This window comes from Hippichthys cyanospilos, chromosome 19 (assembly GCF_059441005.1).
Source record: "Hippichthys cyanospilos isolate Australia breed blue-spotted pipefish chromosome 19, RoL_Hcya_1.0, whole genome shotgun sequence".
In the NCBI taxonomy this organism is placed as follows: Eukaryota; Metazoa; Chordata; class Actinopteri; order Syngnathiformes; family Syngnathidae; genus Hippichthys; species Hippichthys cyanospilos.
Window position 1 is genome coordinate 4,961,294 of NC_142387.1, and position 17,482 is coordinate 4,978,775.

The 17,482-nt window shown below is 39.0% G+C and overlaps 1 protein-coding gene across 3 annotated transcripts in view; it reads right to left on the reverse strand.

Annotated features, from left to right (window-relative positions):
* Positions 1-13,114, reverse strand: part of LOC148407685 (rab effector MyRIP-like) — a 107,094-nt gene extending 93,980 nt beyond the window's left edge. For all 3 annotated transcript variants that reach the window (XM_088401656.1, XM_088401654.1, XM_088401653.1), the window contains exons 1-2: positions 12,970-13,114; positions 4,138-4,364 (exon numbers count right to left, since the gene is read on the reverse strand). In XM_088401656.1, the coding sequence (XP_088257782.1) occupies positions 4,138-4,247 (110 nt within the window). In that variant the 5' untranslated portion in view covers positions 4,248-4,364; positions 12,970-13,114. The remainder of the gene's footprint in view (positions 1-4,137; positions 4,365-12,969) is intronic.
* Between the last annotated feature and the right edge of the window lie 4,368 nt (positions 13,115-17,482).

The window sequence follows — 17,482 nt, forward strand, 5'->3', positions numbered from 1 at the left end:
AAGATAATGTTTGCTGGGCAGTGCGGTGACCGAGTGGTTAGCACTCTTGAGGTTCTCAAGCCCAGTCTTCCTGTGAGGAGTCTACATGTGGTCCCCGTGATTATGAGCGTTTTTCTCTGAGTAAACTAGCTTCATAAAAGGCCACACAAAACATATTTACACTCATTTGGGTAGAAAAGATTCAATTATCTGAAAATTAAAACCAAATTAATTCTGGGCTGGGGCAGAGCTACACGGTGGCCAGACAACTTCCTTGACGATTTCTTTCATAATGATTTCTCAGTCAGTCTCCCATTCTCCTCTGGGAAATTTTTTATAACCAGTCCAACGTCTCGCCCTATAGTGTCCTGCTGTTTCATAATGAGCTTCTCCAAGTGGACAGCTGAGAAGGCAAAGGCCAAGGGTTGAGCTGCAGTGGCAGAATGACACTTGGCTATTTTGGAAGCATACCCACCAAGCCGCTTAGAATTAGGAACAGAATATTTCAGAAAAAAAAAAAAAACTGCGCTGAAATTTCAATCAACTCAGTGACTACCATAGAAATCACAGATTACTCGTCAATGAATATGTTAACACATTCTCTGAGCTATGCTATGTCAAAAAAGTTTAAATGGGCTGGCAGTGAAACGGTTAATAATCGAGGCTTGACCTTTTGGAAGTTAAACAACAAGAGACACCCACAAGAAAGTGAGTTTTCCACACAGAGGTACCTCGACTTACGAACACCTCTTGCTACGAAAAATTCAGGTTACGAAATGCCTCGGTTGAAAAATGTTGTCTCTAGTAATGAGAGAAAATTCAAGATACGAAAGGCAAAATATAATGAGACACTCGGCACCAGCGCTCGCTCCATCAAGACTGTGATGTAATATAGTTCACATGACCCCAAACTAAACTTAAGTCAAATTATACGCTCAAACGGGACACAAGTTTTTTGCCCCGATGTTTACTGTGGTCTTATACTTTTCATATTTACTCATTTCATACACACTTCCTCAGGAACAATTTTTACCGTAGAACTAAAAAACATAAAATTGACATTAGCTATGGTTAAAATTGTACATATTCACATAAAAACACATTTGTAGCATACCACTTTGGGCTGTTGCATCTGACGTTAGCATTGTTAGTACTTTAGCAATGACATCACATAGGAAGCACTCCTCATGACCCTAAACTAAACCAATTAAAACTTCAAACTAAACTAAACACTCTCAAAATAATTCAAAATGAAATATTATTGCTCCTGTGGACTTGTAAATGATTCCTGGATCACTGGAAATGTAAAGTAAAAACATACTACAGTCGAACCTCTACATAGTGAACTTCAAGGGTCCAAGGAGAGAAGTTCACTATGAAGAGAGATTCACTTTATAGAGGTTTTCCTAAAATGTTCAGAATTCATAGATGAAATATGTGAATAATTTTTTAATAAATATGTAAATAATTTTATATACGTTTTTTTAAAATAAATATGTAAATAAATGTACATTAAACAACTTAAGTTGTTTAAACACTAAAATCTAATGCGGTAAAACTAATGTAAAAACATTTTACATTGAACAAATATCTTTATTATTATTCCACAAGTCGCATTATCTCTTCTCTCTTCTTCAGAATGCCACATATCGCAGCAGGCGAAGCATCGTACTCCTTTGCAATGGCATTCTGCTTCACTCCACTCGCACACTTCCGAATTATGTCGCACTTCTCCTCCAACGACAAAGGCTTTCGCTTCCGACTTATAGATCTAGCATCCATACTTTTCACGGCAGATTCCGACATCTTAGAATTTTCGGAGGGATGACCAGCGGAGAAACGCATGCGCAGTGGACGGCGGACGAAGTGAAAATGCAAGAGAAAGTCGCGGCGCGCGAGAGCGGCTAGGCAGGGAGGAAATCCCGACAGTGCGCCCAATTTTACAACTTCACAATTTTCGATAAGTTCAGATATTCACAATATAGAGGTAGATGCTGTCAAGGGACTGACTAATAGCATCACTATGAAGAGATTATTCACTATGTGGAGTTTCACTATGAGGAGGTTTTACATACACGTCAAATATAGCTGTTTTGCAAGGGACCGTAAAGATTCGTTCACTATGAAGAGAGATTCACTTTGTAGAGGTTCACTATATAGAGGTTCGACTGTAATTAAACGTTTTACAAAGGTGTCTTCCTCTGTAATCAACACCAACACATCAGTACTATCTCCAGGCAAACAAGTGAACTGCATTCATATTGTGAACTGTTGAAATTAGTATGATTAATTTAAAGGGTTTAGGGGTGAGTTTTATTATTACATGATATATTTTGATTATTATGCACTAATGTCATTGTAATACGTATTTGTAAGTGATTTTGATGCATTTTAAAAATGTATTAATATTATTCGTTTAAAGGATTTAGGAGCGTTTTAGGGGGCTTGGAACGGATTCAGCTATTTATGAAGGATTCACATTACAAAATTAGTTACAGCACAAATTAAGCGCATAAGCAGAGGTACCATTGCAATTGAGTTGGCGTTGGCCAGGGTATTTCCAAAAACAGATTACCTTTAAATGGTAACAATTGCATTTTGATGTGAATTCTACTCGTACAAAATAATTACAGCATCAAAACAAAGCTTTTTATATTTGCTAAGGAAGAAGAAATTCGGGGGGGGGGCTTCCAAAATTAATTTGGCTGATAATTATTCAGAAGTCATGGTCAGTTGTCATAACATAATATAGCTGTGTGTGTGATGTTATTTACAATACATATACATTACAAGTTGGTATTTGTGGACTTGTCGCAGGGTAAGCCAAAAGTTTCATTTCTTATAATGTCGCATGGGAGAAATAAAATGGAGCATTAAAGCCCTGGCTGAGGCTTATTTACTTTTCCATGAATCCTTCAACTGGGTAATTGACAACTCTGCAGGGCTGACTTTATTCAGGCAAGAAAAGCAAATATCAGCCATGCATGGAGAAGTGGAGCCCAAAGGGAGCTAAATACCTGCTGAAACACTCAAGCGCATATGGCAGCAGTCAACCAGCTTTAATACAATATGTCTGCTCATGTACCGCTTTGATTGTGCTTCCTTTGATGAAGTCACATGTGCAATATTACCAGGTAAAGCCAGTTGGCTTTGGGAAAAGTGTCTAAATTCATCTAACGAGAAAAAGAACCATATTTGTGGGGATCAGTCATGGCAATATGGGTGGGGAGCATTTCCAGGCCAGTAATTTCGCAAAACTCCATCTTTACTTTGAAACTGGTTCTGGGAAAACGCGTTAAGGTTTAAGCAGCAGAGGCTTCTCTGTGGTTGTTCTGTTGTGTCGTGTTTTTAGCACTTCAAGCGAAAGGCCTCATCTCAAAAAAAAAAAAAAAAAAAGCAAGAAACTGAACCAGAATCCAAATCTGAAGAAAAAGACATCAAATTTCCAAAATGGATTAGCTGACGCTGGGGTCTGGTTGGTAGTCAAGGGAACATATTTGAGTTTAGGAAAATTATAGGGTCTAACCAAACTTGAGAACTGCAAATTACACTTTGGATTTGGTTGAGACAATATAGCATTTTAATGCAAAGCCACCCCCACAGAGCTGCTGAGACATTAAGAGTAAACACCCTCAAATGACCACATATTTGGCAGAAACCCTATGGGGGCAGGATCTGTCATAAGTGAACCCCCACTCCCAAATCAAGCTGACATGTAAATAGGAGAATTGAAGGAAGGGACCAACAACTCTTCATATGTCAAAAAGAAGCTGTGACAACAGGGGACAAGCACGCCAACCATTCTGACAGCCAACAAGCCAAGAAAAGACCTGACAAACAGTAGGCGCCACAATGAAAAATAACACTCTTCCTAATCAAACTTGCATGTGCCAATTAAATGCCACAACACATTTCAAGTTGGTTGGCTACAAATATCACAAATAATTCCATAGAATCTAATATATATATATATATATATATATATATATGTCTACAGAGGTATATTGTCAAATTGATGTTTTAATGATCAATTCATAGCATTGTTTATATTATACTGATCCCTTCCTATGATGCATTCAGTTCAGTTTCTTGTTCTACGGTCAGTGATGTTTGGTGGTTCATCTGATTCTGAAAAAGAAATTCAGTGGCTTAACTTACCTTAGCCGATCCTCCTCCTTCTTTCTCAGCTTCATGTCCCGTTGGACAACTTTCAGGACATGTTCGGCCTCGTCGTCCGTCAGGCCAGACAAGTCCAGCCTCCGGCCCATCTTCGCTGGGCCTGCCACGCTGGGCTGCTTGTGATCCGATACAGGATGATAGCGATGATAACGATGAAGAAGATGACGAGGAGGAGAGACACTAGTAGACTGGTGGCTGGTGCAACCCTGGAAAAAGAAAGGAGGGATAAAAGACTCTTGAAACGGGAAAATGGATGTCAACTTTTTTTTGGTAAACATGTGAGCAAAAGCAAGAGAAGTCTATTTTAGAAGAAATTCATTCACTGGCCACAGCTTTGGGTTGCATGTCTGCACAAGCCAGTAAAATGGCATTTTAAACCAGGCAACAGTTACTGTATTCAACAGGGAGGTCTCTATCACCTTGTTTTGCACCCAAATCCGAGTAAACAGATTTAAGGATGTAATTTTTAAGTCAAAATCCTCATCACTGCATTAAGGACGGGAAAAAATGTATTCAGATTGGCTAGACAGACACAGACAGACAGACAGACAGACAGACAGACAGACAGACAGACAGACAGACAGACAGACAGACAGACAGACAGACAGACAGACAGATAGATAGATAGATAGATAGATAGATAGATAGATAGATAGATAGATAGATAGATAGATAGATAGATAGATAGATAGATAGATAGATAGATAGATAGATAGATAGATAGAAACATGCATACAGGGTCATTGATCTTGTATTGTATCTTGTGATTTTGATTCATTGGAAATTTCTGTTTTATATAATATGGAAGTGCAACGATTAAATGGACAAGTTGATGAGCACATTAATGAATAATTAGTTTTTGATGATTGATTGATTAAACCCTAAATTCTCCAAATCCTCAGATTTTGAGCCTCTCAACTATATTTTCTTTGGTGATCTATGAAAGCAGAGGCTTTATCATTGGGTTGAATCAAGTAACACATTTACAAAAGTCTGCTTTCAGTTCGGAAAGCAATGATCAATATTTAAAGCAATTTTGTTAGATTATCCACCACATTATTAAATACTTAAATACATGAACAAAACCATGTTAGTGCTTTTGAGGTACTATTAATTTGAAAAAGAACAGTCATTTTTGAAAAAAAATCCAAATTGTCAACAAAATAATTGATATTAATAGATTATTAAATCTCTCACGTCTACAGCCGTCATTGTCAGTGAGTGAGTTTAATGTTCTTCAGCAAAATGGCAGATTAAGTCAGTTGAGTAGTGAGTAATGCATTTTTTGTTATATGCTATTGACGTATAACGACAAGTTGTACAGTTGACTCATTCACTACCAATATACACGTCAAAAAAAAATTAAGACATCAATAGCAGTCAATGGCACTGAATGAGTTAAAATAATCATTAGTTGCAGCCCTATCTGTAATCTGTTTAATTTTGTCTCTTTGTGTGGTTCTAGGATTTTAATAGATAAGAGATTGGGTTGTGGTAACCTTTGGACAGGAAGAATTCTTGATACAGCTCATGTATCGGGTCTCATTAAAATGCTCTGGTTGGTGAATTCTCTCAGGATGGGAAGAGAAGGATAGATTAAAAGGGAGGAAGTGAAGGAAGGATGATGACAAGCACACAGAAACCAGACAAGAGAAAGGGCGCTGCAGAGACAGATGAGTCCACGGCCAGAAGTAGAAGGTCCATTAACCACAGTGTCCAAACAAGATGGGAGTGCACTTGCAGAGTGATGATGACTCAGAAGGCCAGACAATTATGCTTGATCTATTATTGGGCCGATAGCTTCATCGACTAAGTGCCTCTTCCTTAAGCGTGGATCGCTCCTTCCTTGAGTTGTCCCATTTTAGAGGAAACAATCTGCCAAATTTGTTAAAAAAGGGTTATAAAATAGAATAGGAAACTTGTATTTTGCCACTTTTTAAGCTTCACATTTCTATTCATTTTGTATTAAGCCATTAGACGCTAATGGACTATGTGGGGCATCAGCGCTGAAGTCAAATTGCTTTAAATTGACCAAGTGGCGTCTTTTTGCAGAGAAAGCATCTCTAAATATTGTTTCTCAAGCCATCATCCTATTTCAGCCTAACAGATTTCTCCTTCGGGGGTTTGTGTGAGTCATTTGTTTCGGTTGGGAGTATTAGCGTAATGGCAAACCCACAAGGACACGCGCGCGCACATACAGTACAAGGCGTGAGGGAGCTTTTGTCACATTGTCAGCTCTGGAGGAGATAAAAGCGGCAACATCTCGGCATATCAGGTATCAGGCACTGCGCGGTGTAAATAAGGATGGTCACAGTGGCATTCACACACGCTCCTCGCTCAGACGCTGTGATGAGAGACTTTGCCCTTTGCCTCGGGAAAAGGCCAACTCTGACACAGTCATATTTCACAACTGTTACACACTCATGTGACATGTGCATGTACACAGGAAAGCAAGCACAGCCAAGTGCTGGAGTTGTAATATAAAGCTGTATCTGCACTCCATGGCATCACAATAAATCGTGTAGTGGATACTTGTATGCTTTTTTTCTTGGTGGTGGAACATTGATTGTTTTGAATCGGACACTCTTTGGATGTTCTCAATTCTTGCTTTGACACCAGTGTCACACTGAGCAAAGAATTTTGCTTGAAGGAACTTCTGTAGTGGAGATCTGCATTGATGTAGCGTATGATGTAACCTCAAAGCATTAAGACAATAGCGCTGCAAATTTACCCCCTACAGGCCGAGAGCAGTATAATACGCGACATGACATTCGAGAGCAATCTGATAGCTACTGGCTTAAGTGATATGATCCTCAAACAATTCCATTATATTGTCTTACTGTCTGTCTCTCACCCCTTTGCATTCATGTCTCACGGTATTTTTACAACAATATCGAAGGTAATCAGTCATGGATACTGCTATCAGGTCCCTCTAGTGAAGTATACACCGATACACAGCAGCCGCATAAAGTAATGAGAGGACCAAGCAGTCCAGCAGGGTACAGTCACCATGACAACATGAAAGGATCATGCAGAAGGAAGTGATAGCAAGTCAGACAACTTATTCAAATGAGTGTGAGGTTTACATGTATAGCAGGTTTGGGAAAGGTTTAGGAAAGGTTTGGGCTTTAAATATACAGTATGTTGAAGTTTTAGATTAGCGTTTTATCCAATCAGAATTCAGCTAACTTGTGTCGCCAGGTTGTGTGAAACCTGCCCGAAGCCTTTACAATCAACAGTTGCGGGTCTCTGTGCACTGTGAGTAAATGGGCACATTGAGTTAATAGACAGTATCAATAGCCAATCAGATCACAAGATGGCACCAGTGAGGCCAGCTAGAAAGCCTCACGTTGAACGTGAATGTACACGCTCTGTGATTGGAAACTCAGCATGGGAGGCATACATATACATACATACACACATATATATACACATATATATATATACATACATACATACATACACATATATATACACATATACACATATATATATATATATATATATATATATATATATATATATATATATACAATTTGCATATATATATATATATATATACAATTTGCATATATATATATATATATATATCAATCACACAGTGGGCCCACGTGTTACAAGATAAGTCCGTATATATATATATATATATATATATATATATATATATATATATATATATTGAAATTTTGACTTTACACTAAGAAGTGCTAAAACTAAAACACTCACATGTGACACTTTCTGAAAAGTTAAATAAAAGTGTCCCATCAGTTTTACTGGAATGCCTTCACTAAATTGCACCAGGTGGGTGAGAAAAATGCCAACAACACAGGAGCAGCTCGCCAGGAAAAGAAGGAAGAATGTTGGAAAATTTTACAAGGCCTTTGGTTTCGGAAATCTCCCTAAAAGCTGAGTTTTATAAAACTAACGTGAGAGGATCAAGTCACAATTTCTGGCAGTCACATTCTCTGCAGTTTTGACACACTAATAATGTGTAATTGAAGTAACCTTATCACAAATGAATTTATTTTAAAATTATATGTGCACCTTGACACTCAGTGCTGAGGGACAGATTAAATGAGGTCACACTGAGGCATTTCCGAAGAAGTGGTGCAGTTCATGCTTTAAATAATGGAGATTTCTCACAAAAAACATCAGCTTGAGCTAAAGCGTGTTCAGGACGTCAGACATGATAAAATGGCAGGTGCAGCCAAGCGCTAAATGAACTGCTTGTTCGGACCAATTCTGTTGGGTCAGTGGGTCAAACTGACAGGGTGCTACATTGAGAGCAACACTGTGAGCACTTCTTGATGCTTTACCAAAATGATTTTAAGATTCTTTCATTTACGCTGCAAAAAAAAGTTCTGGCAGGAGGATGAAATGACTTGATAATTTGTGGCGAGAAACAGCAACCATCCAACCTTGGTGACTACAGAATGAGTCATCCAATTGATTTTGAAAGATACTCAACACACAACCAAGGTAGATTTCAAGGCTGAATGGTAGTTTTAAATCCATTCAAACCTTTAGAGAATATTGTCCTGTATCAAAGAAAGGGACCCTATTGATTTCTTGCACTATAAGAATGATGAAGATGTCAGACTCTGGAGTGATAGGCCCAAGTTCATGTCAGTTCCATGCTGATTTTTATTTACACAGAGTGAACTGTACAGTTCGTAACAGAAACAATCTAAGGCAATGATTATCAACCTTGCCTGAGGTACTGAACCCCACCAGTTTTATACATGCATTCACCAAACCCTTTTTTAGTGTAAAATAAAATGTTTTTTTTTTCAAATTCAAAACAGACACATCAGTCACACGTTGACAACTGAGCGCACTAAATTCCCTGCAGCACTGATTGGCCAAGCAATGAAACAGGATCATCTGCAGCCATTGATGGCCAAGCAAGGCATGTCATCACTAATTGACACGATAAATCTTCTTGATCTCCGCATCCCAGGCTCCACCAATCACCAACCCTTGGGGTTCAATCGAACCCAGATTAAGAACCACTGGTCCGGGATGTGAGCCACCTCCTGCTCAAAGTCAGCTGGGATCGGGTTCAAACTCATCGCCAACACTAATGAGGACAAGCAATATAAAAAATTGATGCATAATAGCCCGTTTCCCTCACAAGATCAAGTTAGTTCAGATCAAAAAGATAAATTGCAACATGCAGCAGGTTTTGGCATCGGTCTATTATCTTTCTTCCCGAAAATATCAGGCAACAATGTCTATCTATGCAAGAGCCCAAAGGATTTACACTGATAGCTAACTAAATATACTTACAATGGTATTTGATGGTCTCCTGTCAACACTTAGCAATTCATGAAGACAAAGAAGACTTGACTGGTTCTTTTGTCTTCTGCCTGATAATGTCTCAAGGGAATACAGTATTTGATTCATGAAGTGTGGCGTTGCCACTGAAAACTTTTGCTGGGCTATGTCTCTTGAATATACTGCAAACTCATTTGAATATATTAGTAAAGCCGTTTCTAACATATTGTTAATTTTTTTCCAAACATATTGGTGAAATGTAGGCTAAACGTAAGGCAAACTGAAGAATATCACATTGCTTATGATTTAACAATCTAAAGAGACACTGAGAAACTTTTCAAACTTCATAAAACATGTTCACGATCTGTATCGCTTTTGCTGGCACAAAGCAACTTCAAGGAGGGTGGCAGGAACTCTGCCACACAAAAACTACAAATGTGCTCACTGCTATACAGTATATGTCATTTCCCCCTTTACTCCCCCATTACTTCGAAATATCGCTGTTGATTCGAGCTTCTACACGGAATTGCTATTATGGCAGAAGCTGCAAAAACAAATAAGTAAAAACTTTGTTCTGAGAAGACAAAAAAGAATAGGGGAGGCTACCGAGACAAAGGGGCAGTCAAGGACAAGAATTGGCAGGGCTTTCACACACTGACGTGTGCTCAAACAAGGAGGGATTTCTGATCGCCGCTGCTCTGATTCTATTCCTGCTAATGATAGCAATGAGAAATTAGCATGATAACAAAAAAAATAGCCATCAGGTAGTTCTCAGTTCCACACTGACATGATCAGCTTTGCAACAAACTCAAAAGCATGATAGTGCCTGGACACAATTAGGTTCATTACCTCATTGCTATTTATCCTTTACACGGCCAGTGGAAACAGAAATGTGCTTCAATCTAAATTCAGGCCACTGAAGATCAGGATTTCACGACGCTATGTGCTGGTCCTCACAGAAAAGGTAGACTTCCTCCAAGCAAAACCCAACAGTTTTTGCCTATATGTTAATGCTATAATATAGAAACTGAAAGTTCTTAAAACTGCATTGGGTAGGATTAAGAATTGCCATTTACTGGTCTTACATGAATGCAGCACGGTGTCTCAGAGAGACCACACTTTGGAAGCATACACCAAGCGAGCAAGTCTGTGAATAATATAAAAATATAATTTGCCACTGATTTCAGTGCACAATACTGTGGAATCTATAAAACCTGGGCAAAATATGTCAGCACCAGTTAGTTATCCTGGGCATCCATGGAGGCCACAAGTGGAACTGGGAAGTCCATCGGCACGACACATGACAACTGACAAAATCACTGCACAGTTCGGAATCCATGGGCATAATACAAAAATTCCGCACTTTTGTAAACGCAAACAACTCTTGTCTGTCAAGAAGAATGCAGGACAGTGACCCAGCCATTTGAGGATTAACAGGCAACAACACAGAACATGCTACAGCCTTTTGGCCATTCTTTCAAACGTAAATTCTTGTATTGCGATCTTTGCTGGCAGTTTCTTTTGGGTTTGGTGGATGAACTCAAATACGTCCAGCAGCTAGTTATCCTAACCCCCAAACAGATCACAGTAGCACACACCTCCACACCTCCACCCCAGCCCTCCATGACTCTATTCTCTTACTTCTCACTTTTTTCCCATTTTTATTTGCGATTGGCATACAAACTAGAAACTCAAACTATAAATTTAGAAGCTTGGCTCCACACAAGACACAAACTGACATCCAATATGTGATTTGAATTACGTTGGCGAACGTTTTCCTCCTAAAAGATACACGATTGCCCCATCTAAGCAGCACTCTCTATGTATTATATAGATAGCGATTACTAGACCTACGTTTTAATATATATATATATATATATATATATATATATATATATATATATATATATATATATAACATATATGTTAGTTTGATAGAACATATTTACTTACACTTTATTGAAATTTGCAGTGGGTTTTTAAGATGAAGAATTGTCTAAATATTACACATTGTCCCTTTTAGTGTTACTTTAAAGTAGCAGTAAATGACATCCAATATTCGTAGCATTTTCTATGATTTCTTGATTTTCACTGTTGGCAAGCATCATTCTGTCCAACCTCTGGAAGTGGCTGTAGAGCACAACTGTGCATGTGCATAGGACATTTGGGTAAAAAAAATAACCCAATTATGATTTAAAAAAAAAAAAAAAAGATTGACACAGTATTTGAGTCAAATTGATTCATGTTATGTTTTTCCTATTTTATAGGAAACAACCCTATTTTTGTAGTTGTTTTGTATAAAAATTTCAATACTTTGTGTCGTTAGAGGCGATGTTTTTGGTTGTTTTGGTAAATATTAGCCTAGTATGCATCAATACAATTTAACAACTTTGTAGTATGTTCAAATGACTTGTTCAATACATTCGAATGGCATTGCCGTCAAAACTGTTGACCCACATTGGCAGTTCAATGGTCCTGTGGATTCACAATTACAATCATTTCAATTGTTTACGGTGACACATCAAAAAGTTGTCTGGGATAAAGGAACATTACCACTGTTATTAAAGCACTCAAAAGATTATGTCACACACGTCTGTTGCTAACTTGCTTGTTTGTTTGCTCGTTCGCTTTCAGTCATCTGTGTATAGGAATACAAAAATGAAAAAAGGATTTCCACAAAACCTGGAGAAGGATGGCATGGGCCAAGATAAAATTTCTGGTTTGGCACATGTCAGTCCCCAAACTAAATTTAAACTCACTACTTCAGATAAACCTGATTATTGGAATGATGCAAAACACAGCCTAAACTTAACTTACATTTGCCCCTTCCTTTGAGAGACCCACTAATGCATTTGTATTCCCCTGTACTGCTATATAACACAAGTCGTAATAACCACTGATGTCTGCATGACATACTGAATCTATCGAAGGTTGGCAGACAGTGTTGTCAACAGGTAAACGGCAACCAAACAAATCCGTGCGGCTTGTTCACCTAAATCTCCACTAACACTCAGCGCCGGATTTTCAGCTTGCATTCCTGGGGGATGAGGGTTTATTCTTCAGTAACAAAACATAACTTTGTTCTGCTTAAAAGCTGCAGCTCATTAAACCAATTCAAAAACGCAATTTAAAAATACATTAGATCACTTAAAAGACCCCATGTCTTCTTTTTCGTCTCGGCTACATCGAGCTCCGCGCCATCTACATTTAATGGTTATTTATAAGCACACCCTTGCTAAATGACGCATTTTTATCCTACTTTTTAAAAGGAGCATTCGCGCACTACCAATTAGTGACGAGAGCGTAAAACAACGGCGTGATTTAGTACCATGAAAAAAAAGGAAACGCCAGGTTTCTCCATCGCACTTAAGAAACAAAAAGTGAAATCATCATCACTGACGTTACATGTATCTGCATGCAGAGCTGCAATGACAAGCGGAGCCAAAGCTTGTGTTGCATCCATGCTGAGGCGATCACACACTCACACAAACACCTATGAGTCCATTTCGGAGCGACTTGTTGTGGATCACTTACGCGGGATCACCCGGAACCGGTGGACCGCCAGCCACGTTCTTCCTGGCCAGCGTTAACTTGCACAACACCTGCCTGCCGTCCCCCTAAATTTGCCCAAGCTCCCCCTCTTGGCCGCCCTATTATCTGAGAGGCAGACGCTTGCAGAACTGAATGGGTGATCACGAGGTTTGTATTACGCAGAGGAGGAGGAGGGGGGAGGCAGGAGGGAGGTAGGGAGGCAAGGCGAGGCGAGGTGAGAGTGGGGGCTGGCACACAACCTGTTTACCGGTTCGTTGAGTGGTCGTGTGCCACAAAAGGGCTGGAAAGCACGTGCAATTGGTCATAAAGATGCTGATGCGATGGATGTTGGCACCTGTGCTCAGAAATGTTGGCACTACAAGGAAGAGTGGGAGGGAGAAGGAAGAGGCTGCGTTGGCTGGCTGCTTCATTCACAAAGACAGTCACAGTGTAATTAGCCTTCACGCAAAGATTAAGACATCCCAATCAATCCTCCACCAATGTGTTAATTTTAGATCCTCTTGAAGAGAAATCGTCTAAAATCACTAAAACACATGTGGCTTTCCAGGATAAACACTGACTATGTCCACCTTGAGCGATTTAAGAGCACAATGAGATCAAGGGAAGTCACAAGTCGTTATCGTCATGTCTCTTGCAAATCCAAAGTCGTACTGTATTGAAAAAGTCCATTTATATACTATCCCAAGTCAAGTACCTAGTCACTTTGGCCAGCTACAAAGCAAGTGGCACAGCTGCTCACCAAATAAGTAGCTCATCATGAGGGATCATTTAGTATAAAAACAATGAAACGTAAATATCAAAAGGAAAGGAAAAGGCCCAAATCAAAATATGTGGTTCAACAACTTCTTTGCAAGGAGTTCAGTCAAGTGCGAAGGATTGAACAAAAAATAAATGGTGCTGTAGTGTCTCATTTTGGACACCAGGCGGCACTCAAGTAAGGATATACATGACAAGATATTGGAAGCTCACTGAGAAGAAGTCATAATGTCACGACGAATTTCTTTGCGCTAACTGTTGAGCTGTAAATAAAGTAAATTTAAAAAGGAAGACAAGGCTGATTGTTTACCACACAGACTAAAGTCGAATGCATGATATGAACCAGATGGCAACCCCGTCCATTGTCAATATCTTAGGGGTGATTGAAGGATTTTACATGCGAAGTGTAGTAGCACGACAAAGCTAGATGCGAATGCTAACGCCCAGTGCTAGTGAAGCATTCTACTTTTCGTAACTGAAGCAATCAGCAAGCTATTTGGCTCTATCAAGGCAACTGGCCACCTTCGCTTGTAATTTGCAGTGCTCACCTGGGCATTGCTTGCAAAACTATGGATTTTTGTATACTATAATTTTCGTTGTTTTCCATTCACGAGAAGTACTGCAGAGGAGGACTAAGAGAGTTAGTTGTTAGTTGAGCATTGCGGCTAACAGCAACTTGGGACAACGCGCCTGTTAACAATTCTAGTTATTTTCTTTGATAAAGATGCGAACCGACAGAACTGGGCGAATCTTTTAGCATGCGCAAGGGCGTTAGAGTATTACGGAGAGCGGACTAAGAGATTTGGTCCTATTCATTTTATAATGCTTCACAAAATAACCTTGCATAAACCTCTTCAAGGGCTGGATCTGGTCTGCGGGCCGTCTTTTTTTTAATTTGAGGACTGTACATGACTAGCGTTTATCACTTTACAGGTGTCTCCAACCAACAGTCCGGGGCCCGGTACCGGTCTGTAGCTCAAATGGTTCCAGACCGCCCCTGAAATAATGAAGTCTTTCCATTTTATTTATAATCTGAGTCTTAAAAGATATTTTATTTGGAAAAACGTTTTATTTTGAAAACTGTCAATTCTCTTGGATTCATTTCAGTCACTTCGTAGGCGCCAAAATTTCATTCACAAAGAAGTAAAATGAGAACCAGACATTTTTAGGGAGGGCAAAAAGCCGAGTCAAGAGACAGGAGACGAGCCTACAACTTTGAAGAAAAAGAAAGCTTTTAGCAGGCAATACCTACTTGACATAGCGGTAAGGACTTCGAGCGCTACTTCTCAGCCAAAAAGGACCCACAAACTGATGAGGCTGTGCAAGAAGATGAGCTCGCAAACGACGGCAGCCTTAAAAGTATGTTAGAGACTCCCAACATCCCATCTGTGTGAAAAGAGAAACAATAATCGATAAAATTGAAAATTGTTACACTTTGTTCTCCCCCACCCCCACCCCCCGGTCCACATTGGGAACCCCTGCTTTACAACACAGGCAAACGAACAAGACCAACAGTAAATATCTTTAATCCCCCAGTTCACAAGCACATTACTGCAACCTGAAAGCAACTTTTGCTCACAAATATATTGTGTTATAAATCTTATTAAAGACCTTATACTCTACTGAGTCACTTACAATGAACATGTGCTTACACCCTTTGGGGGACACTTGATCTGAGGTGAGAAAAAGCTAGTTGTAATTTATTGTTTTCTTTCTATTTATTTGCAAAGCAGAGGGTGGCACATTTTATTCAAAAGGCCCTTCGGGATGTGTGGTACTTCCAATTTCCTTTCTAAAGGACCCGCTTGAGCAATTTTATTGAGTGACTATCATATTTTTTCCCTTTTACACGTAATACATCATAGAAATGACTTGACTACAGCAGCGGTATCAATTAGTTAAGTAAAATGAGAGGAAGCGTTCCTTCACCTGTGGCATTCAAGCAGCCAGTGACTCGAGTGATGCTGCTCTGTACTGATATATATGCACACGCCAGCTGGTGACAGGGGGTGATGCCGTGCTGTTGACTGTCCCTTGCCTCTCATGGGAGGGTGGGGCGGGGGCTTTTTCAAGGCTGAATCACTTCCTCTGCCCACTGAGGTGAGAGCAAAGCATACAGACACTCTTTGCTCATTCAAAGTCCTTTTTTTTTGTCTCAACAGGATACAATTAAAATGCACTCACTGCCACTAGAAAGTTATTCAGTATCAATTCTGGCTTTATAAAAGAATGATAATCATGGTCAGTCCTAATTGAAGCTCTCAGTTAGGTATTCATTTGAAATTATGTTTATTGTGGTTAGAGTTGTGCGATACTAATTCAACACAATATATTGAATAGCACTGTTAAAGGATATGAAATTTAGATACAGTGGACCCCGGGTTACGTCGCCACTAACTTCCGTTTTTTTTTACCTTACGAAGTGAAATACAATGTTTTTTTCATCCCCTTGCTACGGCATTAACAACAATTTCTCTCGTGCGCCCAAAAGATTCCAAAATTCAGACGTGGCGGTCAGTGTGCTTGCGTATGACTGGGCTAGTCACACCACGCTCATACGTCACTGCATACGTCCCTACGATGCTGGTCTGCTATTGGTCGGCGTCACGGTGTCACTACGATGCTGGTCTGCTATTGGTCGGCGCTACAGCGTCACTAAGATGAGAGTACTTACGATATCCTATTTACTGTGCAATTTAGTGCTTGATTCATACTTTAATTTGTTAGCTATGGGTCCCAAGATTGCTAGTGATGTTAAAGGGAGAAGTAAGAAGATGATTTCTATGGAGACGAAGCCGGAGATAATCAAGAAATACGAAGAAATGTCTTCTTCGTATTTCTTGATTATCTCCGGATCATTAGCCTCCCTAGGGAATATGGCCGCAACTAGGTAAATAAAAACTCATTTTTACTTGATATAATTTTTATTTTAGATGTTATTTAATTATATACATGTATATTATATATGAGTAGTACTTACAATACTATTTTGTTACTGATTTTTAATATGTAGTATATACAACTTTGATGTTTTTACCTGGGGTTTTGCATGCAATAGCTAATTAGCATAGGTTTCTATTGCCTGCCATACAACAATTTTCGTCTTACGATCCCAACTCCGGAACAGATTAATGCGTGAGCTGGGGATCCACTCTACAAATTTTTCCCTGGAAAAAAGTTCATCTTTTTTATAGACTCAACTTCATAATTATTTTTCATGCAAAGTTAATATTTTGCTACTTGTTGTCCACTGCAAATTACATCACATGCTCAACTTTCAGGTAACCAATCATGGCTCACCTGTTTTCTGGGTTTGGTCATGTGAGCAAGCTGAGCCATGATTGGTTCTTACTTGAGTCCTGAGTACATGTGATGTCATTTTTAGTCAACAGAAAGTGGCTATATTTTATTAAAGGTATTAACTATCCAAGGGAAACCTAGTTAGCCAAACAGATGAGCCATTATTGGTCGTTAGCTGAGACTCGATCATATGTGATGTCATTTTCAGTCGATAGCGAGTGGACATTTTTTAAAGTTATAATTCTACATTAAAACGAATGTAGTTATCTATCTAATTATAGTTAGTTGTAATTATAGTATAGTTAGTTATAGTTAAATCGGGCTGGGCAATAAAACTAATTCATTCAATGAATGAATTATTAAAAATTAACAATTATAAAATAAAAATGATAAAACAATTATAGAATTAGAAAAGTCGTGAAATCAAGGTTTTGCACAA